Here is a 20000-nt window from a genome sequence, read left to right as displayed (position 1 = left end):
AATGAAGGGGGAAGTGGGGTGGGGGGGTGAGAAATAGTGAGAAAGTGGAGGAAGAGGAAGAAGAGAGTGAGAAAGAGTGAGAGAAAATAGAGAGAGAAAATGACAGAGGCAAATACAGAGATAAGAGAAGTAGAGTGAAAAAGAAAGAATTAGACATAACAAGGGAGAAAAGAGAAAGAGTGAGAGAAAGAGAAAAAAAGAGAGCGAGAGGCAGAAAAAGCGAGAGAGAAACAGAGAGAGAGAAAGAAGAGAGAGAGTGAGAGAAAGAGCAAGAGAGAGAAAGAGAGAAACAGAGAGAGAAAGCGAGAGAGAGAGAAAGAGAGAGAGACAGAGAAAGCGAGAGAAAGAGAGAGAAACAGAGAGAGAGAGAGCATGTTAAAAGCAGAGAGACTGATTTCCAAAGGGCTTTGCAAAGCTCAGTCTCAGAGGTTGGTTGAATTTCAAGCTGTGGGCACTGGGGCGTTCATGTCATTTCTCTGAGACCACCAGCAGCTTATCTGTTTAGTCTGCAAAGCTGTTTGTCTTCTTTTTTGTCTATTTCCTTTTCCTATTTAAGTGCTAGTGTTTAGCGAGGCCTACTGTAACACATTAAACATTAATCAGATGAAACCCCATTAGACACATGAAATGTACAATCAATGTTTTGAAGCTGTCTGTAGAAAGTGAGATTTATTTTCAGATTAAAGCGTCCCATTCTCCGCTGCGAGACACAGACACACTCTGCTTCTCAGCTGTGTGAAGGTCAATTCGTCATCCTCCACCATTTCTATTTCTCTTTTATAGAAACCGTCAGTATGTTCTTTGGAATGGATTTTTATTCCTGTGCTATTAATATCTAAAAGTTTTTTTGTCCTACTCCTCAGATTGGCTTCCTTGGCTCTGAATGGATTCCAGAATTGATTTCCATCTTCATTCTTTTCTCAGAAGGCCCCGTTTTATTGATGTGTATAAAAAAAATCGGAGCAATATTGGACTGCGTGGAGGGCAGCATTGCAAACATGCTGTTTGAAGTTTTCAGACTATAAAAAAAAGACTTCTACTTTGCCTCAACTTCACCCCCCCCAAACCACTAATCTCTTCTGCAGCTATCCAGACGACGAAACCCTCAGCTCCTGGGCGGGACGGATTAAAAGAAAAAGAAAAAATCAGCAGACAAACAAAAACAATAATAATAAAAACAAATACAGCATTCGCCAACCTTCTCTCACCCTCCTGCAGGGGTAAACAATGTAATCCCGAACACTAGGAGACCACACACTAGCAGACAACATGGTCAGTGCACTCTCTGTCTCTCTTTTTTTTCCCTTTTTCTCATTACACCTATTGCCCTTCATTTCTGTATAAACTCTCCAGCCTCTTTATTAGGAAAACAGGGTATCCTTCCTGCAGTCCATCTGGTGATGCAGAATTTATAAAGATAAAGAGATAAAGAGAGAGAGAGAGAGAGAGAGAGAGAGAGAATGAAGCAGAGAGGCAGGGGGAAGTGGGGTGGGGGGGTGAGAAAGAGTGAGAAAGTGGAGAAAGAGGAAGAAGAGAGTGAGAAAGAGCGAGAGAAAATAGAGAGAGAAAATGAAAGAATTAGATAACAAGGGAGAAAAGAGAGAGTGAAAGAGCGAGAGAGAAAGAGAGAGAACAGACAGAGAGAAAGAGCGAGAGAGAAAGAAAGAAAGAGCGATAGAGAGAGAGAGAGAGAGAGAGAAAGAGAGAGAAAGAAGAGAGAGAGAGAAAGAGAGAAAGGAGAGAGAGAAAGAAAGAGTGGGAGAAAGAGCAAGAGAAAGAGAAACAGAGAGAAAGAAAGCGAGAGAGAGAAAGAGAGAAACAGAGACAGAGAGAGAGAGAGAAAGAGAGAGAAAGAAGAGAGAGAGAGAGAGAGAGAGAGAGAGAGAAAGAGAGAGAAAGGAGAGAGAGAGAAAGAAAGAGTGGGAGAAAGAGCAAGAGAAAGAGAGAAACAGAGAGAGAAACAGAGACAGAGAGAAACAGAGAAACAGAGAAAGCGAGAGAAAGAGCGAGAAACAGAGAGAGAGAAAGAGAATTTATGCTAGACTTTCTGTAGCAGATGGCATAGCACAGTGGGAAAGCTGTTTATTACCCTCCACATGTATGACAAGGACTCAAAGCCCAGGTCTCAGCTCAGACAGGATCACAACACCCATCCCTGTATTTACCTGTCCCTTTAACTTTATTTAAACTGGACCAGTGACCTAGCACACCATCACATAAACAGCTCCATCCTTGCATCTCCCTTGTGAGAAAACAACAGGTCACTATGGGCTACGGGCTATGAGTCTCCAATCAAATTCACTACCCTTCCCCCAACACAGCATTACAGCGTACAGCTTTAAAGGAGTGTTATATTAAAGCAACTGCACTCTCTCAGCATTCACCCCAGACCCAATATGTCTGAACCCTAGAGAAAACCATGTGGAAGTGGAAGTGCAAGAAGAGATATGTATTCCTTCAACCCTCTCTTTGTCATGGTTGTGCCCTCTATCTCTGTCCCACACACCCCCTTCCCATCTCTGAGTACAGAAAACCTCTTTTCCCTTCCCCTTAATCTTCAACGCTCCTATTTTTTCCACCCTAATAAGTGAGGCTCTCTTAGCTCTGGAGCCAGGGCACTTTGAATGGAGACAGAAGTAAATCTCATTAAATTGCTCTCCCTCTCTCTGACTTTAAAAGGCCTTGATTGGAAGCCCAAACAATAACTTCCTGTAAAAGAATTTGTAAAATCCAGTAATGAAAGAGTTCGCTCTCATTACAGACACACGGCCGTTCCTCGATCAAACGGCACCTAATGCGCAGTTTACTTTGCAGTAAAAACGACAACAGTGCTGGGGTCTAATGGACTGTTGTGGTGTACGTCAGGATCGGAGAAGGGGGGTTTCATTAAATCGGTCGACAGTGGAACTAAAGTTGATGAGAGGAGAAGGAAAAAATGCCTCTGAAGCAAAAACAGTGATTATGTTTAATAAGACACACTCTCTCCCGCACACTCAGCCAAACACATGCACACATGGCTAGAGAGCTACAGTCTGTACTCTACTCTAGGTGATTGTTCTCACCTTAAATAGCCTACATTTAGATCCAAAGGTCGAACCTACATATTAAGTGAGATTTACAGTTAGAAAAAGCAGCATCACACAATTCTAGGTCTCCCAGAGGCCATCCTACTCGCCAAAGGCAATGTGAAATGCAGGTATCGTCACAGTCACACCGCTCCAGGGACCTGGAGGTTGTGGGTTTGAGTCCCGCTCCGGGTGACTGGCTGTGAGGAGTGTGGTGTGTTCTCTCTGAGTCTATGTGGGTTTCCTCCGGGTGACTGTCTGTGAGGAGTGTGGTGTGTTCTCTCTGAGTCTATGTGGGTTTCCTCCAGGTGACTGTCTGTGAGGAGTGTGGTGTGTTCTCTCTTTGTCTGCGTGGGTTTCCTCCGGGTGACTGTCTGTGAGGAGTGTGGTGTGTTCTCTCTGAGTCTATGTGGGTTTCCTCCGGGTGACTGTCTGTGAGGAGTGTGGTGTGTTCTCTCTGAGTCTATGTGGGTTTCCTCCAGGTGACTGTCTGTGAGGAGTGTGGTGTGTTCTCTCTTTGTCTGCGTGGGTTTCCTCCGGGTGACTGTCTGTGAGGAGTGTGGTGTGTTCTCTCTGAGTCTATGTGGGTTTCCTCCAGGTGACTGTCTGTGAGGAGTGTGGTGTGTTCTCTCTTTGTCTGCGTGGGTTTCCTCCGGGTGACTGTCTGTGAGGAGTGTGGTGTGTTCTCTCTGAGTCTATGTGGGTTTCCTCCGGGTGACTGTCTGTGAGGAGTGTGGTGTGTTCTCTCTGAGTCTATGTGGGTTTCCTCCAGGTGACTGGCTGTGAGGAGTGTGGTGTGTTCTCTCTGAGTCTATGTGGGTTTCCTCCGGGTGACTGTCTGTGAGGAGTGTGGTGTGTTCTCTCTGAGTCTATGTGGGTTTCCTCCAGGTGACTGTCTGTGAGGAGTGTGGTGTGTTCTCTCTTTGTCTGCGTGGGTTTCCTCCGGGTGACTGTCTGTGAGGAGTGTGGTGTGTTCTCCCTGTGTCTGTGTGGGTTTCCTCCGGGTGACTGTCTGTGAGAAGTGTGGTGTGTTCTCTCTGTGTCTGTGTGGGTTTCCTCCGGGTGACTGTCTGTGAGGAGTGTGGTGTGTTCTCCCTGTGTCTGCGTGGGTTTCCTCCGGGTGACTGTCTGTGAGGAGTGTGGTGTGTTCTCCCTGTGTCTGCGTGGGTTTCCTCCGGGTGACTGTCTGTGAGGAGTGTGGTGTGTTCTCCCTGTGTCTGTGTGGGTTTCCTCCAGGTGACTGTCTGTGAGGAGTGTGGCGTGTTCTCTCTGTGTCTGCGTGGGTTTCCTCCGGGTGACTGTCTGTGAGGAGTGTGGTGTGTTCTCTCTTTGTCTGCGTGGGTTTCCTCCGGGTGACTGTCTGTGAGAAGTGTGGTGTGTTCTCTCTGTGTCTGCGTGGGTTTCCTCCGGGTGACTGTCTGTGAGGAGTGTGGTGTGATCTCTCTGTGTCTGCGTGGGTTTCCTCCGGGTGACTGTTTGTGAGGAGTGTGGTGTGTACTCTCTGTGTCTGCGTGGGTTTCCTTCCGGGTGACTGTTTGTGAGGAGTGTGGTGTGTTCTCCCTGTGTCTGTGTGAGTTTCCTCCGGGTAACTGTCTGTGAGGAGTGTGGTGTGTTCTCCCTGTGTCTGTGTGTGTTTCCTCCGGGTGAGTGACTGTGAGGAGTGTGGTGTGTTCTCCCTGTGTCCACGTGGGTTTCCTCCAGGTGCACCCATTTCCTCCCACAGTCCAAAAACACACGTCGGCTAGGTGGATTGGCGACTCAAAAAAATTGTCCGTAGGTTTGAATGTGTGTGTCGCCCTGTGAAGGACGCCCCCTCCAGGGTGTATTCCCGCCTTGCGCCCCATGATTCCAGGTAGGCTCTGGACCCACCACGACCCTGAGCTTACAGATAATGAATGAAACTTGTTATAAGATGTGGTGGGTCTTCGTGGCAGAACACTAGTTCCACCAGCTTTGATGCCTTCACTCATACTAGTACTTGTCTTAAAGGTTTTGACCTGTACTGCTCTCACACTCACTAAACCTGGTAATCACACGATGAAGTGTATCAAGTGTGTTTGAAAATCAGCAGACTGTACTTGACTGGAGCTTAAGAAATGACCAAACATCTATATTCTTTCATTCTAGCCCCAAATGTCTTTGAATGCTTTGATACGATAAATCTCAACCTTAAAGGTGGAAGAGAACATTGGGGAGCTCACCTCTGCAGGTCCGTGTGGTAGTGTTAAGGTAGTACTGCTGAGCACAGCTTTCGTATTGACACTCGCCGAACAGCAGCACCTTCGCTGGGTCTCTGCAGGATGTACACACTCCAGCCATCTCACAAGTCAGACACTGCCGATCACACTCTGTAAACACACACACACACAGAAAAGCATATCAGGCGGTCAACTGCCCTGCTTTCACATACAATTGTGGATTGCAATCCCAGTCAAAACATACAGCTTCCACACTGTCCACAATAATCCTAAACACATTCAAAGAGGTTAAGGTCTGATTTTGGGGTGGGTAGTCCACTCTTCTGAGAAAACCAGCACCTTCTTTGTTTGAAAAGTGCACTTGCACCTTCTCAGCAGCATGTTTGGAGTTGATAGCTTGCTGTAGAATGAAATACTTCCCAATCAAACATGTTCCTGGGGGTACTGTAACACATGTCCTGTGTGTTCTGCATTCACGATGCTCCCAATTAAAATCAAATTGCCAACTCCAGATGTTATACTCACAATGATCTACCAAAAGTCTGTTGTTGCTTCAGAGGTGTACTTACTGCCGTCTGTTGTCAATTTACACTCAATTAAACCCAACATTTTCTCAATTAAACCTTCTTCCATGTTTTGTTCTTGTTAAATTGACAATTCAAACTACAACACTGAGCTCAATACAATTGGAGGAGAACACTAACTGATGGAGAGGAGGGAGGACCATCCCATGTACCCAAACAGAACTGAATACTCTAAATGGTTTATTACATTACTGCACTGGAGTACTCACGCTTGCACACACGGTTTTCATCAGGGTAGAATCCGAGGGGGCACCGAGCGGCGCACATGCCAGATGGAGAGAGCACAGCGGGGGTCAAACAAGAAGTACAAGCCTGAGGCCCTTCACCGTTGCAGTCTGTGCAGGAACTGTGGCATTCTGGGAAACGTAGGCATGAAGATGGATCATTTTTCTGAGGCTTAGATTGTAATTCAGTTGTAATTCAATGCTGTTCAAAAAGGAATACTCACGGAATGGATTTAAACCAAGATCAAGATCAGCTTTACATTGTAATTCATTGAAACAAATTAATAAAGAATACGAAAGCAAGCCCAAGCCTTAAGATTTGTCACAGTTCGGCACAACACAAAGTTTTATATTCACACAGTCTGCTCTAAACTTCAGTAGTACACACACATACTCTTTCGAGTCTGACAGCCGCACTATAAAAGCCCATCATAATATTTCATACGGCATCAGCATACAGATCCAGCATTAAGGCGAGGCACTACATCACACTGGCTAATAAAAATAAATATAGCATCCTCTTCATACACTCAGAGTCAGGCTAATGCACAGAGATCCAGGGATAATTGCTTCCAGGGTATGAAACCAGAGCCTCCTCTAATAGAGCTGTGCGCTATATTACAAGTTGTGTGGGTAGACAGGGTCGAAATGGAGACCAAAAAATAAACGTAGAGAGGACAATAAAAGCAAATGTGATGCAGAGACAGTGCCAAGGTTATTGCAAACGATGGCTGTAATTCCACTGATGCTGTATGGAAATGTGTACACTGCTTTTATGGATTTATATTACGGCTGAACGATTTTATTAAATTTATAATTTTTCAGATAAACATTACAATTTAAATTGCTTATTTATTGATACACATTTTTGCATTTAATTCAAGTATTACTTTTACGAGGTAGTCTGCTTCTGATTGGTCCAACTCATCCATGTACACTTCACCAGCCATGCTTCACAACATTGTTGATGATGTAGGCTATAAAAGGTTATAATAAAACCTGCAGTTCTTGCAAGTTGCAATTGGGATATAACAGTGTAACCGTTTAGTTATAGACTCACTCTTGCAGGCTCCGTGGTATTTGTAGTGTCCAGGGGGGCAGTGCTCTACACAGTGGTCTCCCAAGAGTAACATCCTAGATCCTTTACACCACACACACACCGTCCCTGAGCCGAGCTGCAGATCTGCTGTACACCTCTGACAACCATGTTGACACTCTGAGAGAGAGAGAGAGAGAGAGAGAGAGAGAGAGAGAGAGAGAGAGAGAGAGAGAGAGAGAGAGAAGAGAAGAGAGAGAGACAGAGAGAGAGAGAGCGGGAGGAAGAGAGAGACAGAGAGAAAGAGTGAGAGAGAGAAGAGAGAGACAGAGAGAAAGAGTGAGAGAAGAGAGAGACAGAGAGAGAAGAGAGAGAAAGAGAGCGTGAGAGAGAAAGAGAGCGAGAGAGAGAGAGAGAGAGAGAGAGAGAGAAAGAGTGAGAGAGACAGAGAGAGAAAGAGAGAGAGGGAGAGAAAGACAAAGATGGAAAGACAAAGAGAGAAAGAGAGAGAAAAAGAGAGGCAGAGAAAAAAAGAGAGAGAGGGAGAGAAAGACAAAGAGAGAAAGAGAGAGAGAGAGAGTATTATTATTTATATACAATGCATTTTTTTGTATATGTGCATTATGTTATATGTGTACTTTCATTATTCTTATGGAGTTACATGTGAAACAGCTGTGGGTGCATCTGATATCACATGTGTGTTTGTAGCATAGTAAGCAATACACTGAAGGCTAATGTTCAAGTCCCTGCCAGTGTAACAATGCCAATAAGAGTCCTTGGACAAGACTCATCCCACCACACAACTGTAACGAGATTCAGAGCCCCTCAGGAGAGGAGTATCGGCGATAAATCGCACGAGGCAGGATAAATGATGCACGACAGATTAAGAATAAACACCTACACACAACATGACAACGGCTATTCAGTCTTTCTTCATTCTTTCTTTTTTAATCTCACCATTGCAACAACAACAACAACAAGACTTTCTTTTCTTCTTTTTTTATTTTTTAGTAGAGACCTCCGTATTTAATTTTCCGCTGAAATCGTGTCCAATTATTCTTTAATACACTCAAACTTTGTTAGTCAAGCTTTGGCGATTTAGTACAATTTGTCATACCACTGAAGCGCTCTGAAACGAAGTGAATAATTGAACTCAACTCAGCAAAAGAGAGCGAGAGAGAAAGTGCACGAGAGAGAGAAAATCAGTACGAGAGGGAGAGTCAAGGCAAGAAATGAGACAGTGTGAGAAATAGACAAGAAAATAGAAAAAGGGGAGTTAGATAGATAGAGAGAGAGAGAGGGAGAGGGATAGAGAGAGAGCGAGAGAAAGTCAGAGAGAGAGAGAGAGAGAGAGAGAAAGAAAAGAGAGAGAGAGAGACAGAGACAGAGAGACAGAGAGAGAAAGAGAGAGAGAGACAGAGAGAGAAAGAGAAAGAGAGAGACAGAGAGAGAGAGAGAGAGAGAGAGAAAGTGTAATAAATATTGCCAACAGTGCTAGCTTTCCATTTATCTGAGCAAGAATGGTGCCAATTGCTTTGAACTGTGATGAATGGAAGCTGAATGAAAGAGTTGCATACAGACAGGAACGGGCTGAGAACACAAGTCTGAAATGATAGCACCATGCGTTATATAAAAGCCTCTTTTCAACCTAAAGGTGCTAAGTGAACAAAAGAGTGTTTTCATCTTCTGATCCGAGCTCTATTCTTTATCTGATCCAGAGAGAGGAAGCTTTGTGGATCTGCAGTGATAGTGTGAGTGGGTGTGAATTACAGTAACCCAAACACGTCTCTCTGCTCTTCTATAGAGACCCATAGAGGCCCGGAGATGAGTCTTAAAGCCAAGAATGTGGCAGAGGATGACTGGGATTCTCCTATACTTCACTGAATGATGTCCTGTTGAAGGGTCTTAATTTGAGAAATAGCTGCATCGTGGAACAAAACTGAGCCCAGTCTCCCAAAAGTATCTTAGTGTTAAGATCACCTTAAATGCTAGAGAGTGTGAGTGTGTTCAGTGTCAAACTCACTCTGCCATTTAAAGGAACACTAGGTAGTGATTTTAGCTTAGAATCACTGCTTCAGAATCATTGTGATGTTCCACAGACCCATAATAGGTTGTTACTCGGATCAACACTGCAGAAACTGTACTATGTACTTATCCCTTGATTTTAGCAGAGTGCTGTAAAAGTGAATTACACTCTGCAACTGTAAGGGGAGGGCAGCACAGTGGCGCAGCAGGTTAGTGTCGCAGTCACACAACTCCAGGGGCCTGGAGGTTGTGGGTTCGATTCCCACTCCGGGTGACAGTCTGTGAGGAGTGTGGTGTGTTCTCCCTGTGTCTGCGTGGGTTTCCTCCGGGTGACTGTTTGTGAGGAGTGTGGTGTGTTCTCCCTGTGCCTGCGTGGGTTTCCTCCGGGTGACTGTCTGTGAGGAGTGTGCTGTGTTCTCCCTGTGTCTGTGTGTGTTTCCTCCGGGTGACTGTCTGTGAGGAGTGTGCTGTGTTCTCCCTGTGTCTGTGTGGGTTTCCTCCGGGTGACTGTCTGTGAGGAGTGTGGTGTGTTCTTTCCGTGTCTGCGTGGGTTTCCTCCGGGTGCTCCGGTTTCCTCCCACAGTCCAAAAACACGTTGGTAGGTGGATTGGCGACTCAAAAGTGTCCGTAGGTGTGAGTGAATGTGTCCGTAGGTGTGAATGTGTCTGTGTTGCCCTGTGAAGGACTGGCGTCCCCTCCAGTGTGTATTCCCGCATAAGACATTGTGTCCCAGGTGAAAGACCCTCTAAATGAAGCATGAAGAGGCTCATTCAGGGACATTTATTTTTAATACCCTTCTCAATTGTAAAGTGTCTTTGGGTTTGTGAAAAGCGCTATATGCGTGTAATCATTTATTATTAATTATCATAATCCATAATCATTTTTTGCAGGGTTTATCCTCCAACAAAGACAAACGGAGAGAATATGCTGAGGGCTGTGACCTGAAGCTGGAGTACTTCTCCCATATGGGAGATATGTCTGAGTGTGTGTGTAGCTCCTGTGGCCTTTGGAGAAGTAGCTTGTGTAAGAGTGGATCTCTGAGTATGATGAGGAGACAGAAACACGTGATTACATGGGACGGACGAAATGTTCTACCCAGAGAAAGCCCTCCAGGCTCTTTATATTTTATTAACGGCTCAGGGCCAATGAGAGGACACCACCCTCTAAACAGCCTCCATTTTCTTTTTGCCTCCCTCTCTTCTTCTGTGGTGTAATCAAATCCTGATGAATTTGTCTGCATCAGACTCCTCCTCCCCAGTCTCACTGGCTCCAGAGGATATAGAGCTCTTCTGAGGAGCTTAGATGTAATTGCTGATTACGCTTTTAAAAGAAAAAACAGCATCGTATCGATATATTACAGGCCTTTTTTGATGATAAGTACATGCTTTTAAAAGTCAAGATCATTTAAAAACACACGCCGGTAGGTGGACTGGCTACTCAAATGTGTCCGTAGGTGTGAGTGAGTGAATGTGTGAGTGTGTTTCTCCTTGCCAAGGACTGGTGCCCCCTCCAGGGTGTGTTCCTGCCTTGCGCCAAGTGATTCCGTGTAGGCTCCTGATTGTGAGATCACTCAGATTGTAAGTTAATCTCGATAAAGGAGACTGACAAATAACATGAATGTAAATACTGACAATGCACAGTCTAATAATAATGAAGTATTATCCAGAATAAATTCTGCGTAGCTCCAGAGCCACAGTATACACATTATTTAAAACAATCATTTCTAATGCGTACAGGAACTGTGACAAACGGGAAGTAAACCAATTTTTGTTTAAAGCACTATTCAACCAAATCTACTGATATATAAATTATAGGTTTAAATACATATCATATAGCTTCTAGTCCCCTTACATTGTTGTAAGTTCCGATTCCATAGCGTCATATCACTCAGGAATTTCTCAGAGCAGCTCTGTGTTGTTGCTGATTTTTGGTATACGTTCAGACCTGTAGGCTTTCATGCTCCATTTTCTATCTGATGGTCTATCGCAATTTACCTGCGTGTCTGTCGAGGCATTCCACAACAACACTTTACACACGTCTGTGCATGATAAGACCTGTATCACGAGACAAAACAAACCCTTATGTGCTCTGTCAATAGGTGTCAACTCCACCGTATCAGCAGGTTAACTGATAAACACCACAACACAAAAATAATGAAACACCAATGTGAGAATTAAAGCACTGCTCCAAAAAACAAAACAAAACTGTGCTCTCACATTTCTTTCCTTTTGTTTTCTTCAGTGTGATTAAAGGAAAAAGGTCACTATTTCCCAAAACACCCCAAATTTCTTTTGTTGAGAACAAATCTAGGAGGCTAAGAGTGGCCTGTAAACCTATATCAGCTCCGTAGCCTGAAGCTTAATGATGTATATTAACCTTGTTTTGGCAACAGTATGGGGTGGGGGTTGGGGTTGGGTCAGTGCACAGAGCCAAAGGGAAGCAAATTTCAAATAAGTAAAATTAAGTGTATGTATACAATATAAAAAAATAAACCTAAAATAAAATGACTGCAGAGTGCTGTATGTTAAAGTATAGGTTTGGGAATGTTCAAGGCCAAAAGAAGCCTTCTGGTGTGATTTTCTGTCTAGTGCTTATTCTAATGCTTTTAAGATTTTAATTCACCCTTTACATGTTTTACATTTTTAGCTCAAATGTAGAAAACTGTCTGACTGTCTGTGAGTAGTTGGTGTGTTCTCTCTGTGTCTGCGTGGGTTTCCTCCGGGCGACTGTCTGTGAGGAGTGTGGTGTGTTCTCCCTGTGTCTGCGTGGGTTTCCTCCGGGTGCTCCGGTTTCCTCCCACAGTCCAAAAACACACGTTGGTAGGTGGATTGGCAACTCAAAAGTGTCCGTAGGTGTGAGTGTGTGAGTGAATGTGTGTGTGTTGCCCTGTGAAGGACTGGCGCCCCCTCCAGGGTGTATTCGCGCCTTGCACCCAATGATTCCAGATAGGCTCTGGACCCACCACGACCCTGAACTGGATAAGGGTTACAGATAATGAATGAATGAATGAATGTATTCAACAAAATGACATTGTAATTTTGTCAGCCACTTTGAATGTCTACTAAATACTGTTAATTTAAATATTTGCACATACCTAATATAATCATTGAATTGAAAGTTCTATTTAACCTTTAATTTAACGAGGCGCTCAATTAAGAACCAATTCTTATTTACAGTAGAGGGCTGACAACAGATATTCAGATGTTCATGCAGATCTCCATGGAAAAGCATGCACTAGAAAGTCCCAATGTCCAATGCCAAATGTGGGCACTAAGGGCTATTTAAAACAGGTGAGATGGTATTTGAAAAGACATGCATTTGACAGTTGTACTGACCATTACAGTAGCCCACAGAGTTGAGATACTGGCCCTCAGGGCAGCTGGTTCGGCAGTAGCCGTTGTGGAGACTTGCATGAGGAGGACAGACCGTGCAGTCGGCCTGAGAGGGTCCAGAACATTCCTTACAGGACGGGTGGCAGGCTAAAAACAGAAATCAAACACTCAACAGACATTTAGGGTGAACAGACAGCTAAACACTTCTAATGGGCCAGTGTTACAAAAATGAAGGCCAGAAGAAAGGGAACTACATACATTTCATGTGGTTTCAACTCGACAATCACAGCATTGCAGTGTAATTTATGTAACTTTGTCTTCAAAATGTAGAATAATGGTTTTAGAATGAAATTTAGAATAATTTAGAATTATGAACCCTTGTTTCCAAAGCGAATCATCATGAAAAATGATGCAAACCTATATATAAACTCTTAAAAAGGCTAGTTCCAGTGGGAACTCTTGGACATATAATGTGTATTGAGTGAACCATATAGAAATTGATATGCTTATAATATATCATTGATCCTTCACTGCATTTCGCACAACATCTGAATCCTATTATAATATATAAGCTTCTTTCTGTTTGCTTTATCTGGATTTTGCAGAACCCTTCTGTTTGTGACGTGGACTGATGTCAGGTGCCGGATGACTAATTCAGATCATAAGACATCAGACGGCTGCAGGATCGTCTTGGGTCGAGCAGCGGTGATGAGGTTAGCATGTTCAATTAGCCCGCGCAAATGAGCCAGACGTTAAGGATGTTTAGCATGGAGACTGCCGCCAAACACGTTGAGTCCAACAGGGAATTATACTGCGTACGTATAACTCTAAGTACGTTGAATTGCTCTCCGGGTTGGAGCTCATCTTAAAACACCTGCAGTGCTGAACTGAACAGACTCTTAAATGTGCTTTACATTAGCAAATCAAGACTGCGTTGAGAACTACAGAATAAAAGATATAAAGCTTTAGCACTCCCGTCTCTCACGTTCTGCTGAATCCTATCTACAACCTCCAGGGCTCCACTGGCACAAACAATGCCTTTAAGCCTCACAATTCCTTCGCCTACATTTCCATTTCTAACTTAGCACTACATTATCCCATAACTCTGGAAAATACAGGGGAGAGTTTAACTTTCACAAACCTGTTTGTAAGGACACGTTATGAGGCATTCTCACCTTGGCAGGTTTGATCCTGGACATGATAACCATTAGGACAGCGGTCAATACATTGTCCGAGGTGGAGGACACTGGGTTGGAGACAGGAAGTGCAGCTGTGGGCGTCTCCTGCAGTACAATGTGCACATGAGGCGTGGCACTCTAAAAGGGACAGATAAAAGAGTTTAAATTCATTAATATATACACTGTTTTTATGGTGAATTTACAACAGATGGTTCATATGAACTGGTTAATTTAAATATGTAACAGTGTTTATATGTTACACGTTACTGTTTCATTCCAAGAGTTGAAGATAAGCAATTATTCAGTGGATCTTTATTATTATAAAATTCATACCATGTCCAGTAGCAGTAAACAAGCCTAAACTAAAGTTTACAACAGTGTCACACTCCTTTGAAACACGAGGAGAGCTCAAAGACTATTCCTGGCTCTTTTAAGAAAAGAGACTGACAGATTGTAAGGGATGAAGCATTCTGTCTGGCACACACACACACATACACACACACACACACACACACCCACACACCCGCACAAGCCAGCTGCACTGCTCTTTAACTGTGCTGTCAGTCAGAAAGCTGAAAGAGTGAATGGAGGGAGCTCTGTCTGGCAGGAGTCTCAGACACTTCTCCACTGTTAGACAATTAAACACCAAGTGTTTGACAAGAAGATAAACACACAAGCCAATTTCAGCCTTCATCTCCGTAACCAAACAGAAGTTCTCTGGCTCTCTTCTCACATAAATACTGCATTTTGGGTTAAAGGAATTGTCAACAAAAGCTTCAGCTAGAAGGAAATAAAGCCCCAGGCATCAGGATTTGGAGCTGTGTTCTCTACACTGAGGTAACACCGCTCAACGTATATGAGTTGTAGTAGTGTTTCGGATCCAAAACTAATCATTCAACATGTGCCTCAACCTCTGTAAAGTTCTGGATGAATGCAATCAAATGGTCACATAACTTTTCCAAAATTCAATTTATAGCTTTATCAGAAAAGACAACGATGGGGGACAAACTGCAGGAAAAAAATGTTGGATAAACAGGTATCTAGTAGCTCTGGGTCAAACATGGTCTCAGAGAGGATCCGTGAGCCAGCTCTGCATCATGGCTGAATAACAGATGGGAATTCATTCTTTCCTTTATTATCTGTAAGCGCTTATCCAGTTCAGGGTCGCAGTGGGTCCAGAGCCTACCTGGAATCATTGGGCGCAAGGCAGGAATAAACCCTGGAGGGGGCGCCAGTCCTTCACAGGGCAACACACACACTCACACATTCACCACACACTCACACCTACGGACACTTCTGAGTTGCCAATCCACCTACCAACGTGTGTTTTTGGACTGTAGGAGGAAACCGGAGCACCCGGAGGAAACCCACACAGACACAGGGAGAACACACCACACTCCTCACAGACAGTCACCCGGAGGAAACCCACGCAGACACAGGGAGAACACACCACACTCCTCACAGACAGTCACCCGGAGGAAACCCACGCAGACACAGGGAAAACACACCACACTCCTCACAGAAAGTCACCCGGAGGAAACCCACGCAGACACGGGGAGAACACACCACACTCCTCACAGACAGTCACCCGGAGGAAACCCACGCAGACACAGGGAGAACACACCACACTCCTCACAGACAGTCACCCGGAGGAAACCCACGCAGACACAGGGAGAACACACCACACTCCTCACAGACAGTCACCCGGAGCGGGAATCGAACCCACAACCTCCAGGTCCCTGGAGCTTTGTGACTGTGACACTGACCTGCTGCGCCACCGTGCCGCCCCAGGTGGGAATTGGAGTATTATTATTGATGTGGTGCATGGTGATAGAACTGGAAAGTATTATAACGATGTTCAAAAGCACTAATAACTTGATTTAAAAATGAAGTTATGACTGAATCTGATGTGTCATACGACTAGAGACACTGACTGTCAAGATCAAACAGGTTTATTTATACTTCTGGTTTGCTTTAAATGTTGCAATAAACAAAAGAAAACAAAAATTTTAAATGTCGGTGTGGTGTTATTTATTTTTTTCAGAAATACATCAAGAGGGAAAACAGCAGTCAGTGCCATGGATTGAGCATTTCCGCTTGAAACTCAAGTTTTCCAAAGACGGCTTCAAACGGGAAGGTTCAGACAGTCAGTGTTTCTTACATCATAAACGTAAGGAACCAATCCCCTCAACGTGTGGGTGGGGCTTTCAATCCACAGGTCAGTGGTGGAGGGGATGGGTGTGGATAGAGGTGGGGACTAATAGTATATACTACATAGATCTGTGAAAGCGAATGTGTGGATGAACATGGCTCACAACAAAATATTCTTTACGTTAATGTGGTAATAGTTTATCAGTTATCACAGAAACGTTTAGCCAGTAACGAACAAGAAAAACAAAGTAGTTCCCACCTGCACACTCACACAGACACACACACACACGCCTCTGTATCCTCCATCAGGCCGAATCCCTCATTTTTTTTTTTTGTTTATATTCCCAATCTGGCAACTCACACAGTCAGGCAGCAGAGAGCAGCTATCTATAGCTGTAATTGAGTTTATCCCCTGAAGAAGAACAGCAGGCATATTAAACACAGAGCACTGTCGATCTGTACTCTCTGCATTCAGCCAGCAGGGGAGCAGGTAAAGTCATCTCTAACACTATTCACACGTCTGATGAATAGCTCCGTTGGGCTTCACCTATTGATCCCTGTACTTTTCAATGACATTTGGGCCGGTGAAATATGATTTGAAAGGGAGCCAGGACTGAAATGAAAGAGGTATATCAGTCAGTTGGCACTGATTCACAGTGGCAGGCCCAGGGCTTTCATATCGCCCTAAACAGATTTATTAGGACATGCAATAGCTTAGCGATCCAAAGTGAGAAAAATTTAGAAACTGAACAGTTTCGCTCACTTTATGTGCAATTTGTAAAGGATTCTAAACAGACGCAGGAGGAGATCATCATCAATAGCATAAAAGCAGTTGTGATATCACAGATTTATACCGCTTTTAATAAATATATTCAGTGTGCGAAAGTTTGTAGAAGGCTCTTATAATCAGCAAAATTACATGCACCTATTAATATGCGTGGGCGGCACGGTGGCGCAGCAGGTAGTGTCGCAGTCACACAGCTCCAGGGGCCTGGAGGTTGTGGGTTCGATTCCCGCTCCGGGTGACTGTCTGTGAGGAGTTGGTGTGTTCTCAGGCGGATTGGCGACTCGAAAGTGTGTGAGTGAATGTGTGTGTGTCTGTGTTGCCCTGTGAAGGACTGGCGTCCCCTCCAGGGTGTATTCCCGCCTTGCGCCCAATGATTCCAGGTAGGCTCTGGACCCCCCGCGACCCTAAATTGGATAAGCGGTTACAGATAATGGATGGATGGATTGATGGATATTAATATGCACAGCTTGTAAAACCTCCACAGAATAGACTAACAAAGAAAGATAAACATTCTTTCACATTCAGCCATTTAAACAGCTGTTACCATAAGCTGGTTAGTCAAGCCAGCTGTTTACAAAAAGCATTATATTGGAGAAAAATTAAAAAATTGTAAAAAAAAAAAATTAAAATGTACCACATCAAAAACAAAAAACAGTATCTAAGGGGGGCGGCACGGTGGTGAAGGTTGTGGGTTCGATTCCCACTCCGGGTGACTGTCTGTGAAAAGTTTGGTGTGTTCTCCCTGTGTCTGCGTGGGTTTCCTCCGGGTGACTGTCTTTGAGGAGTGTGGTGTGTTCTCCCTGTGTCTGCATGGGTTTCTTCCGGGTGACTGTCTGTGAGGAGTGTGGTGTGTTCTCCCTGTGTCTGTGTGGGTTTCCTCCGGGTGATTGTCTGTGAGGAGTGTGGTGTGTTCTCTCTGTGTCTGCGTGGGTTTCCTCCGGGTGACTGTCTGTGAGGAGTGTGGTGTGTTTTCCCTGTGTCTGCGTGGGTTTCATCTGGGTGCTCCGGTTTCCTCCCACAGTCCAAAAACACACGTTGATAGCTGGATTGGCGACTCAAATGTGTCTGTAGGTATGTGTGTGTGTGAAGGACTGGCGCCCCCTCCAGGGTGTATTCTCGCCCAATTATTTCAGGTACAATCTGTACCCACTGCGGTTACAGATAATGAATGAATGAAAGTATCTAAGGGATCTTCTGGTGTTTACTGGCCTCCAGCAGTAAAGGCAGAATTGGATTCATTAAATATAAAGATAGACAACACAGCAGCACACACAAAGCTCCTCGTGCTGATTAATTTTACTCCACAGCAGGTGTTTAATAATGATAAATAATAAATATATTGCTCATGGTTATGTTAATTAGCTGTTTTAACGTGTCCTATTCTATGAAATCGAGAACTCCAAGGGTTAACTACTCAGTCAGATATGTGACACACACACACACACACACACACACACACACACACAAAGGTCCTCGGACAGGTTGTTGAGCTGGAAGAGGAGAGGGATTTACACGTTGGAATTTCCTTTGGCTGTTATCTGATCTGTCAACACACACACACACACACACACACACACACACACACACACACATACACACACAGCACAGACAGTAGCCTTGAGGAAGCTCAACATTTGTCTGAGCATGCAAAGCAGAACACAATGGACACTATTGATGTCAGACGGACAGATCCTCATCCCCCTGGATGCAGACAGTGAAGCCATTGATAAAAGTCAAACGCTCCAAAGCTGAATTTCCACAACTGACAATATTACACTCGGCCACGTGCACTGGACGGTGACGAAGCCTTGACGTCGAACGTGTTGGCTAAATCCATCAGCGTGGATCTATTTGTGGATATCCTGGTAATCTGCACGACCATCGCATGTTTGGAGTCATCTTGCCTCAAAGTTTCATTTCCATAGTTTCTTTACAATGAACTCACAGTCTCCATAAACATCTGAAGGGGAATAGAACTCACTGTAAATGTACAACACCACTAACAACATGTGAATCAGTCACTCAACAAAAGAATAAAAAGAATCAGGGAAACTTCCTCGTGTCTTTCAGCACAGGGATCCCTCTCAGTCTCAGTTTAATATTTGTCTTGGCGCTTGCTTTCTTCTTAGTTATAGTCACTTTACAGTGAGTGTGTATAAATACCAGACCCTGTGCGTCTAAGGGAGTGTGTGTCTGTAAAGAAGAAAGCAATTTATCATAATGTAGGAGGGGAATGCAGATGGAGCTGTTTCCTCTAATGGTTTTAGTCGTGAAAAGACACGATGTCCTATGCGATCCTTTCATAAATCAAGCTCTTTCTGCTCTAATGCTCTAATAAAAGTACAACGTCTGGACACTGCTGCAGGACAGTAAATGTGTCACGGTGTGCACAGACCAACAGTGGACAATTCTGTCAACATGGCCATAAAAAATTGAAGCTATTATTTAAGTCAATTTCTCAGCCAGGAAAGGTTTGAACACTTACAGTGGCTAAACAGACACAAATAACATGTTTTGCAATTTATAAAATTCTTAAGTTGCTGCCAGAGGAGATAGAGCACACGTGTTAACACCTAAAAACCTACTGCAATATTTCACAATAAGGAGAGAAGATCCCTTGCATGGTTGTTAGGAGTCCACATTTTTTATTATCATTTTTTGAACTCTAATTCAGAAATTTTGAAAACAATTGAAAGTTTTTCACTGTTTAAAAATATTTTTTTATTCTTTTTAGTTTGTATATGATGTGGATGTTATATATTGTATATCATCATATAGATGAATATCCACATTGTGAGTGATAAATAAATAAATAAATAAATATAGAAATAAATAAATAAGGGGAGCACGGAGGCGCACCAGGTAGTGTCGCAGTCACACAGCTCCAGGGGAGGTTGTGTGTTCGATTCCCGCTCCGGGTGACTGTCTGTGAGGAGTGTGGTGTGTTCTCCCTGTGTCTGTGTGGGTTTCCTCCGGGTGACTGTCTGTGAGGAGTGTGGTGTGTTCTCCCTGTGTCTGCGTGGGTTTCCTCCGGGTGACTGTCTGTGAGGAGTGTGGTGTGTTCTTCCTGTGTCTGCGACTCAAAAGTGTCCGTAGGTGTGAATGTGTGTGTGTGTGTGTGTTGCCCTGTGAAGGACTGGCGCCCCCTCCAGGGTGTATTCCCTCCTTGCGCCCTTCGCCCACCGCGACCCTGAATTGGATAAGTGCTTACAGATAATGAATGAATGAAAATAAATAAATAAAGCCATTTACAATATAAAAATTTCAAAACAGGGATACCGATATAGAAAGGGCCCCACAAATCTTAAAATTAAAATGTTTTTACATTTGCTGTTATTCCTATATATAAGCTATTCCTTTGGACATATTATTATTTTGCTCCAGCAGGAAAGATATCTGAGTGTAATCTGAGCTGAATCA

At 44.0% G+C, this 20000-nt stretch overlaps 1 protein-coding gene across 1 annotated transcript in view; it reads right to left on the bottom strand.

Moving 5' to 3' along the window:
* LOC136677369 (extracellular matrix organizing protein FRAS1-like) overlaps nucleotides 1–20000 on the bottom strand; it is a 177743-nt gene that overhangs the window by 67879 nt on the left and 89864 nt on the right. The window contains exons 19-23 of the mRNA XM_066654892.1: nucleotides 13640–13780; nucleotides 12468–12611; nucleotides 7132–7287; nucleotides 6057–6203; nucleotides 5267–5413 (exon numbers count right to left, since the gene is read on the bottom strand). Of these exons, the coding sequence (XP_066510989.1) occupies nucleotides 5267–5413; nucleotides 6057–6203; nucleotides 7132–7287; nucleotides 12468–12611; nucleotides 13640–13780 (735 nt within the window). The remainder of the gene's footprint in view (nucleotides 1–5266; nucleotides 5414–6056; nucleotides 6204–7131; nucleotides 7288–12467; nucleotides 12612–13639; nucleotides 13781–20000) is intronic.

This window comes from Hoplias malabaricus, chromosome X2 (assembly GCF_029633855.1).
Source record: "Hoplias malabaricus isolate fHopMal1 chromosome X2, fHopMal1.hap1, whole genome shotgun sequence".
Classification (NCBI taxonomy): Eukaryota; Metazoa; Chordata; class Actinopteri; order Characiformes; family Erythrinidae; genus Hoplias; species Hoplias malabaricus.
The sequence above is the reverse complement of the archived record's forward strand: the minus strand, read 5'-3'. Positions and strand labels throughout refer to the sequence as shown.